The sequence below is a fragment of the Dermacentor albipictus genome, chromosome 7 (assembly GCF_038994185.2).
Source record: "Dermacentor albipictus isolate Rhodes 1998 colony chromosome 7, USDA_Dalb.pri_finalv2, whole genome shotgun sequence".
Classification (NCBI taxonomy): domain Eukaryota; kingdom Metazoa; phylum Arthropoda; class Arachnida; order Ixodida; family Ixodidae; genus Dermacentor; species Dermacentor albipictus.
This window is the reverse complement of record NC_091827.1, coordinates 130427581-130437377: the sequence shown is the minus strand read 5'-3', so window position 1 is coordinate 130437377 and position 9797 is coordinate 130427581. Positions and strand designations below refer to the sequence as shown.

General features: G+C 50.2%; 1 protein-coding gene across 4 annotated transcripts in view; it reads left to right on the top strand.

Annotated features, from left to right (window-relative positions):
• Nucleotides 1-1486: 1486 nt before the first annotated feature.
• LOC135895964 (tRNA:m(4)X modification enzyme TRM13 homolog) overlaps nucleotides 1487-9797 on the top strand; it is a 409379-nt gene continuing 401068 nt past the window's right edge. For 2 of the 4 annotated variants that reach the window (XM_065424240.1, XM_065424241.1), the window contains exons 1-2: nucleotides 1487-1746; nucleotides 1817-1863. In XM_065424240.1, coding sequence (XP_065280312.1) covers nucleotides 1630-1746; nucleotides 1817-1863 — 164 coding nt within the window. In that variant the 5' untranslated portion in view covers nucleotides 1487-1629. The remainder of the gene's footprint in view (nucleotides 1747-1816; nucleotides 1864-9797) is intronic. The other 2 variants (XM_065424239.1, XM_065424238.1) reach the window with 1 other exon arrangement.

Sequence of the window (9797 nt, the reverse complement as noted above, 5' to 3'; positions counted from 1 at the left end):
TCTTTTTGTGACGTCATCATGCGTGGCAGCAGCGGACTCCACTTGGGGTCGTCTGCTGCCACGTGCGTGCACCCAGCGCCGGCCGAAAAAAAATCCTGGGTACGTGCCTGGTGCTGTCTATAGCTGGCTATAGCTGACTATAGCTGTCTATGCTGGCTATAGACGTGACGTCCTACGTGCTGTCTCGTGTTTCCCTTCTTCGTGTGTTGTTTTATTCGGCGCCGTTTTTGTAAAGTGCAACGATTGAGCTTGTCTATGTGCCCAAAGCGAAACAATGTTCTTTATTCTATGGCGAAACGCACCAAGCGTCTCAAAGCACTGGCATGCCCGCGATAAATTCACAAGTGCGTTTCATTCGCTTGTCGATACAATGTGTTTTTAGTGGCCAAAATTTGGTATGTTTTACAAGCATTGTGCGCATCAAGAGTCAGCATACAAAGAATACACCGGCAGTTTGCCATCTTCATTTGGGGTTCCGTATGGGAGCGCTCTAGTCGCACTAATTTGTTCAGAACAGTGAAAATTGGAGGCCTAGGGTGTGTTCATCTCTTTTTAAGACAAGTCGTGTCGAGATTTTTGTTCCTACGTGATCAGAAAGATACATTCTTGTGCACAGTCCTTCAAAGACGTTTGAGCAACGCGTTGCCTCAATTCGTTGTGTCCTCCGATTACACCATAGGACCTAGGCTCAGAGGCTTCCTGCGAGAAGTCGTATTGGCCTTTGACTTCCTACATACGCGCTTTTCATCGAATTACCTTGCATCTGTTAAACGGAAAAGACTGTACAAAGATTTACTTGATGTATCATTGCCTGTGCCTGTCTATCGTTCTATGTACCGCGTTGAATCCAGAGGAAGAAATGTGCTCAAGCGAGTGAAGCGGATGCCGATACGGTCATCCGCAAAACCCTTTTTCTTCCAATTACACAGTGGAACGCTCCCAGTGAAGCCATGGCTAAGAGAAAGGGGAATCTTTGTGCCATGGTCTGTAAACTGCTCAAGATGCAGGCAACCAGAGACGATTGAGCATATCTTTCTTGATTGTTCAGATGCAATGTTCTTGTGGGACATCCTACAAAGAACGTTGAAAAAGGAATTACCGATAACACCGTACAGCATCCGCTTCTTGCCAAGTGAGAACGCAGATATGCCATGTGACATGTTTATGGCAATATTTTTACATTAGCCTGCGGAAAACGAGAATGGATGAGCGCCATGAGAGGCTTGTTATTCATCCTGCGAGAGAGCATTTCATTGAAAGCGTGCTATATCTGCGTGAAACACCTCCCCTTCTAGCCACACTACCCTAGTAACTATATGCCAAAGCCACCTAGATTTGACCTAACGATTTGACACCGCTTAGCCCCGCTTTCCACTCCGTCGACCGGGTCGCAGGAACGGATCCTCCAGATGGCCTTCTAGCAAATTGCCTCTAGGTGAGAAACTTTGAGATTGTTTGGCCATTTTGGGGGGTCCACCTGGCAACCATGAGCTTGTTTATCCACCGTTATCGATGGCAGCGTACCTCTACCTGCCGTCGTTCAGCGCAACGTTACGTTGGTTCAGCGTGCCTCCACGTTCAGGTGGTCTGTGACGTGCCTCTCCAGAGTGCGGTCTTGCTTCAACGAGGATGGGTGACAATAAATGCATTTTTATTGTTGCAAGGAAAGGTCGGCGTTGCCGGTTGCGGCCGCTGTCCGGATCGCACTACTGCGGTGAGCACGTAGTGCTGTCACCGGCGGAAAACGTGAGCACTTCTTGTTGCGATGACTGTGGAGAGCGCCATATGCATGGGTCCTTTCCCTCTCTGCTTGCAGGGCGAGCAGGGCCACGATCGGATCACATGTCCCCTGGATTCGACACAGTGAGTTTACTTTGTGTTGCATAAGTGAAGCGCTCTCATGTCTGGCTCTGCATTACTTGTCATGTGAATTGTGCACCGGTCGTAAAGTTTAGAATTTGCTGTAATAGAGTGGTCTGACGCTGTATTGCCAGTCGCGCAATGTTGGAGAAATACCGCAGATATCTCCTAAAGTTCTGACGTAACCCTGTTTGGGTTGACGGCGCTCTCTCTCTGTGACGCCGCGTGTGGAAAAATTTTGCGATGGCGCTGCGAGCGAACTGAATAGGGGTGGAGACGCACTTCGCGCCATATTCAAAGTAATTTCGCTGTGGGCCCCCGAGACCGGTTGCGCGCGCACGCTCTTATAATAGTGCTTTATTTCCACTGCAAATTTTGATTGACACATTTTTGCCACGTATAAATCTGGCATGTGTTATACAACACGACGTCTTCAATTTTGCTGTCGTTGTCTAGTGCGTCGTCTGCTAGCGAGCACGCGTTCGTTGCGCGGACGCTGGCGGACGCCCAGTTTTTCTTGCAAAACGTCTGTGCAGTAAAATTTTTATGGTTTTACTTACATAACGACTCTTGTCGGCCTGTACCAATTGTAGCTTTAGCCAGGTGAACTGCTGTTTTTAACATTGTTTTCTAAATGTAACACGTAATTTTTGCCACAGAGGCCGCCTATCTGCAACATGAAGCTACGTAAAAAACGTTATTGATATCGTGTCATTTGACGTGCGTTTCTTGTTGGTGGAATATTGATCAGGGACAATGATCAAATAAAACAATATTATAGCGAAATAAAATAGGTTCATTAACTGCGCGGCGCGAAGAGATGCAAATGACCAATGTACTTCTAGGTAAATCTAAGGGTACATAGACACATATCTCCACGACATATATGCAAGAGAAAAATTATAAAATATTCTAAATACACTCATGAAAAAGTGAGAACTCCCGTCCGGAATAAGCGTGTTTCTTTTAAAAGCTGCACTTGCCCTGGGTGACCCAATAGATTTTCCAAGAAAAGGGATCGAGGCAATTATTGGGCGTTAATATGAAAAACAGTGTTAGGTACAAGATATTGCCTATGTACTCAGACTAAATCGGGGAGACCAGGAAGTCTTCACCAAAGTAATCTCCTTGGCTTGTTTGACGATCTCCTACAACGTGCCAGCAGGCGAAATGAAGTAGAAACATATAGTCTAATCGAATGGTATTTGTTATCCAGATCATATTTGACTTCAGAATTCACTATTAAAAATGATTGAATAGCCATTTGCGTTTGAATTTAAGGAACAACAGCACGTCTGAAGCCTCGAAGGTGAGGGGCCGATGCAAGTGAGGACTCTTATTCTGAATGATTATGCTGCTGAAGAGTCATGGCTGTTGTGCCGAGGTGCACTGATTCCTGAGAGAACGCACGGGTGCTAATCAGTTATGGTGAACAAATTCCTAGCTGTCATTCAACATAAACGCCCCATTTTGGAACAGCCTGTAAATATCCAAACTTGATTCAGGCAAGGAAAACATTATTTTGACAGTCCCATTAAAACTGGGTGTCCAATGCAGTGCCACACTTATCTTCTTCAACGAACACAGCAGATCTAGAAATATGTTTGCATGTTGTAAGAGTTGAGGAGGACGTCGGGATGAAAAACTTTGGAGGTTTATTTATATTATTTACAGTGAGAGTCAATTAACAGTCTTAGAGTCATTACAGGCTGGCAGCAACTCGGACGCTGCGGCCCATCGCAAGAAGTTCGAAAGAGATCGGAGAAGGAATGCTCTAGGAATCCTCTATTGCTGCTCCTGGTCTGTGTCTTTTAAGCCCTTCGGTGTCTCGAAGACACGTCATTTTTGGCCAATGGTAGGCGTCCGTGCGATGGTGTCACACCCGGCGAAGAGAGTTGCTACTTGGTGACCCATTGTCCGATTGCTTACTCCTCTCTGCGGTCTTGCCATCCTGACTGGCAAGCGCCGTGACCAAGGCGGAGAGGGTCGCTCCTTGGGCCCCAATTGTCCGAGGGCTTTCTCCCTGGAACAGTGCCAGGCTCTCGCTTCACTTTCGGGAACAGTCAAGCAGTGAACAGCTCCACCTGCGGCACACGAAGTGGGGGCCGCCAACTTGTTTGCACGTGTGTGCCTCAGGATTGCGCTATCCATGCTTCTGCGCTCCTTAATTAGCTGTGGGGCGATTCGATGTGGTCTGGTGAACTCGAAGTGGTGAAAGTGAAAGTGGTGAACTGGTGAACCCGAACTCGAAGGTGGTGCGTTGATGGAGGAGTTTTTGACTGCAGACAGTGCTGCCTCGTTCTGCAATGAGGTCACTGATGAGGTGATTGCCGAAGGTGTGCTGTCTCGACAGACGGCAAAGTTGTGCGACGGTGGCGACGGCAGCAGTGACAGGGACAATGAGATTGACAGTGGCTCCTTGACCCTGACCTCGATGTCCATGCAAAGTGTACTGTCGTCGATCGACTCCTTAAATGATTTTATGCATGCTAAAGGATGGCCGCCAGTGTTCGCGCAGCAACGGGAATCCATGCACACCGCGGTTGTGAAGCTGAAGCCGCCGCAAAAGCAAGTGCAGATTTCTGACTATTTCGGTGCCCCTAACGCTTGGCACGATTATTGGCACTAGAAATAAAGTTTGTTTTTCACAGCCTACTTTCTACATCATCTATTCTTTAGAGCAAGTGGCGAATTTGAGTTCGTAGCTGCAAAAGTACGTTCAGTGTTTTTTCTTTTAATGGGCAGTCCAGATATAGTGATCATATTGTTGCAGGAAGAAAGAAGGCCCACGAGTGTAAAATAATGTATATTTACAACTGAGGTTAATGGCGTTCAAGCAACTGCCAGACTTCGTCTTCCTCTCGTCCTATCCAACTTCTTCCTTCCCTTCACCGTAACATCACTCTCCCGGTGGAGTAGCTCCGTCCCGGTGCAAGTTATAGAGCCTCACTTAATGGGGGGACATAGGGCGTCAGCCTGGCGACGTGAACAACATCGCTGGTGACGTTGGAAGGCACTGAAGGCTGACCGACTGGGGCGATCTCGTATGTCACGTCAGACAGTTGGCGTAAGATCTGGTACGGTCCAGAATAACGGGAAAGTAGTTTTTCCGACAGGCCGACGTGACGTGAAGGCGTCCAAAGAAGGACAAGGGAACCAGGTGAAAAATGGGAGTTTCGGTGCCGAAGGTCGTAGCGTCGCTTTTGAGAAGCTTGCGAGACTGTGAGGCGATGACGGGCGACATCTCGGGCCTGGGCGGCTAAGTCAATAGCGTCGCGAGCGTAACCAGTGCTGGGTGATTGTACTGCAGAAGGTAGCAATGTGTCAAAGGGCAAGGTGGGGTCGCGGCCATACAACAGGTAAAATGGTGAAAATCCGGCAGTATCGTGACGGGACGAGTTGTATGCTAAAGTGATGTATGGTAAAGCGACGTCCCAGTCGCGGTGATCGTTGGAAACGTACATGGCCAGCATTTCAGTTAGCGTGTGGTTGAGTCGCTCGGTGAGGCCGTTCGTTTGAGGGTGGTACGCGGTAGCAATCTGGTGTTCTGTAGAACAGGAGCGGAGCAGATCATCGACGACCTTCGATAGAAAGTAGCGGCCGCGATCCGTCAGCAACTGGTGAGGGGCGCCGTGGTTCAGGATGACGTCGTATAGTAAGAAGTCGGCGACATCTGTAGCACAGCTGGTTGGTAGCGCTCGTGCGATGGCATATCTCGTGGCATAATCGGTTGCCACAGCAATCCATTTGTTTCCTTTGATGGAAATTGGAAAGGGGCCAAGGAGATCTAGGCCCACACGGAAGAAGGCCCTGTAGGGATGTCAATTGGTTGCAGCAAACCAGCGGGAAGCATAGCAGGCGTCTTCCGGCGCTGACACAGGTCGCAAGAAGCGACATAACGGCGCACAGAGCGGTAAATGCCGGGCCAGAAGAAGCGTCGCCGCAGACGGTCGTATGTTCCAGTGATGCCCAGATGTCCAGCAGTAGGAGCGTCGTGAAATTGCTGGAGCACGACTAGTCGAAGGTGCTTGGGAACAACTAGGAGGAGCTCCGGGCCGTCAGGACGAACGCTACGACGGTATAAAGTTCCATCGCGCAAGGTGAACATCCGGAGTGACGGGTCATTGGGCGAGGAGCTTAGGCGTTCCATAAGCGTTCGAAGAACAGGATCTTTGCGCTGCTCGTCGCCAATATGAAGGAAGCCGGAGAGGGATAGAACACTGATGTCCGAGTCTGCATCGGTATCGTCCAGTTCATCCACTGGATTGCGGGACAGGCTGTCAGCGTCTTTATGCAGGCGCCCTGACTAATACATAATAGAATATGTATATTCTTGTAGACTCAAGGCCCAACGTGCAAGTCGTCCAGTTGGGTCCTTCAAAGAGGAGTGCCAGCAGAGGGCATGATGATCAGTTACGACGCATAAGCTCCGACCGAAAAGGCACGGCCGAAATTTTGTGACTGCCCATACGAGCGCGAGACATTCTCTCTCAGTAATGGAGTAATTTCGCTCGGGCGTGGAAAGAAGGCGGCTAGCTTAAGCGATGACACGGTCTTGGCCCTGTTGACGCTGAGCGAGGACAGCGCCGATGCCATGACCACTCGCGTCAGTTCATACTTCAGTGGGCGCAGAAGAGTCAAAGTGTGACAGAATTGTGGAAGTTGTAAGCCGCTCAGTCAGGGTGGAGAACGCTTTCTCCTGCAGTGGTCCCCAAGAGAAAGAGACGTCTTTCTTAAGAAGGTCAGTGAAAGGGTGAGCTATGTCGGCAAAATTTTTCACAAAACGCCAGAAATGAGAGCATAAGCCCAGAAAACTACGGACATCGTTTGGTGAACATGGTACAGTAAAATTTCGCATGGCGTGAACTTTATGTGGATCAGGTTGGATTCCAGCGGCGTTTACGAGATGGCCGAGCATGTTAATTTCATGGCGACTGAAATGGCACTTGGAGGAGTTTAGCTGAAGGCCAGCCCTGCGAAACACGTAGAGTATGGTTGTGGGACGCCGCAGATGGCTCTCAAAGTTTGGCGAAAACACAATCACATCGTCGAGGTAACAGAGGCATGTAGACCACTTCAAGCCGCGCAAGAGAGAGTCCATCATGCGCTCGAATGTAGCTGGCGCATTGCATAATCCAAAGGGCATGACTTTAAATTGGTACAGACCATTCGGTGTGACAAAGGCGGTTTTCTCGCGGTCCATCTCATCGACGCTAATCTGCCAATAGCCGGAGCGGAGGTCAATTGATGAAAAATATTGGGATCCGTGAAGGCAGTCAAGAGCGTCATCAATGCGAGGCAGGGGATAAACATCCTTCTTTGTTATTCTGTTTAGGTGACGGTAGTCAACGCAGAAGTGCCACGAGTTGTCTTTCTTCTTTACTAAGACAACTGGTGATGCCCGCTACTTGAAGGTTCAATGATGTCCTTGTCCAGCATCCTGTCTACCTCTTTTTGTATGATGGCCCTTTCTGTTGCGGAGACACGATATGGCCGCCTATGAATGGGGATCACCGGTGCTGATGCGATGCGTGACAGCAGATGTCTGGCCAAGTGGACGCGGTCGTCCAAATCAAAGATGTCCCGATAAGATGACAGGAGGTGAATAAGAGCTGCTGTTTGCTCGGAAGGAAGGTCTGGGGCGATCATCTTAGAAACATCGTCTGTAGGCGTCGAGGACGGAGGAGTGGGTGACAAAGGTCTGTTGGTACTGAGGAAGGATTCAGAGGTCAAAGAAGAAACCTCAAATTCTTCCAAAGGAGTGATATGCGCTATGGCGATACCGTGTGGCAGCACATGCGACGAAAATCCAAAATTGGGGATGGGCATACGAGTGCAGTTTTCGCGGATCCGGACTAAGGTGCTCGGCAGGGCAATATTGCGTGAGAAAACCACGTCAGTAAGCGGCGACACGACGTACTCGCCATCAGGTACGGGAGGACAGGGCGTCAGGAGGACATTTGTAGCCGCTTGTGGAGACAGCCTTGCAAACTCAGCTTAACATAGGCCGTGTGAAGCGCAAGTTGTTGCGTCGGCAGGAAGCGGCAGATCCAACTGTACAACACCTGCGGAGCAGTCAATTTGGGCAGAGTGTTTGGAAAGGAAGTCGAGGCCGAGAATTGGGTCGTGCGGACAGTGTTTAAGGACGGTAAATAGAACAACGGTATAATAGCCCCCAATGGTCACACGTGCTGTGCACATTCCAAGGACAGGTGAAGTACTCCCATCGGCGACTCGCGCAGTGCCCAGTACGGCGGGTGTCAGAACTTTCTTGAGCCTTCGGCGGAGAGCAGCGCTCATAACTGAAAGCTGCGCTCCTGTATCGACGAGAGATCTAACAGGAACGCCATCAACTTCAATGTCCGGTAGGTTCCCACATGTAGGCAGGGTCAACAGAGGATTTGTGGGCCGGGTCGGAGTTGCAGCTTCACCTCCGGGAGCTGCACCGCCTAGTTTCCCGAAGTGAAGCGACCGGTTGCAGAAGGGGACGAAGAGCGGTGAACGAGAGGCGAACGGGACCTATGACCTTGCGGAGACGGGGAGCGACTGGATCTTGGTGGAACACTGTCGGCGTTGATGTTCCTAGTCGGCGTATAGGGCGAGAAAGTACGGTTGTCTGGTACTTGGCGGTAGTGACTCGGAGACGACCATCGAGGAGGCGACGACCAGTGGTTGTGGCAATGACGGGTGATGTGTCCAATACCGGAACAACTAAAACAGATGGGTTTATCATCCGCTGTGCGCCAGTCAGCTGGGTTGCGATGGCGTAGTGGAAAGCTTTGCGTCTGGGAGCGAGCGGCCGCAGGAATCTGGTAGGTGTTTGTATGGCGGACCGAGCAGAGAGATGGAATGCTCAAACTTGCTATTTCCTCCCGAACGACCGCTTGTATAAGGGAGATAGCGGGCACGCTTTCCCGACAGTCAGGACGAACTGGAGCCGGAGCCATGGCCTCAAGCTCACGGCGAACGATGCGCGTGATATCTTCCGGTCCTGCGGGCTGAACGAACCGCGGCGGGTCTTCGCAAGAAGATGTCGCGGCGGTATTGGGCAGCCGGTCGAAAGTTTGAGCGACGCGGCAGCCCTTAGCTTGTTCGAAGTGCCGGCACTCCTTTACAATTGCATCCAGAGTGGCACAATCCTTACACATTAGGAGATTGAAGGCATCGTCTGCAATACCTTTCAGTATGTGACCAATCTTGTCTGCCTCGGTCATGTTGTCATCAGCCTTGCGACAGAGGGCCAGCACATCCTGTATGTACATGTCATAGGATTCTGTGGACGTCTGAGCACGGCACGCAAGTTCTTTTTTGCTGCCAGCTGACGACCGACAGGTCTGCCAAACAGGTCTCGCATTTTTTTCTTTGCAGACATCCCAGCTTGTTAGGTCAGCTTCGTGTGTGTCGTACCATTGCTTCGCAGTTCCTCTCAGATAAAATATCACGTTTGCAAGCATCATTGTTGGATCCCACCTGTTGTTGTCGCACACTCGCTCGTACATCGTAAGCCAGTCCTCGACGTCGACGTTGTCCGTGCCACAAAATGTCCTTGGGTCCCGCGGGTGAGTGAGGATGACCGTTGGCACGGGCTGCTGAGGCATTGTCGCTTGTGTCGGTTGATTTGCCATTGTGGCGGGAGGCAGATGACGTCCGCTGCGAAGTTCCGTGATTGTACCCCGCACCTTCCACCAAAATGTTGCAGGAAGAAAGCAGGCCCACGAGTGTAAAATAACGTATATTTACAAGTGAGGTTAACGGTGTTCAGGCAACTGCCAGACTTCGTCTTCCTCTCGTCCAATCCAACTTCTTCCTTCCCTTCACCGTAACAATATTTTTCGTTTTTCTCGATACGTTATAAGTGGACTGCACTGTATCACCTTAATAGCTTCTCGCAGTCCCCATCTTCGTATGGGCGTTCGAACCCGCACTCTTTTGCCGGT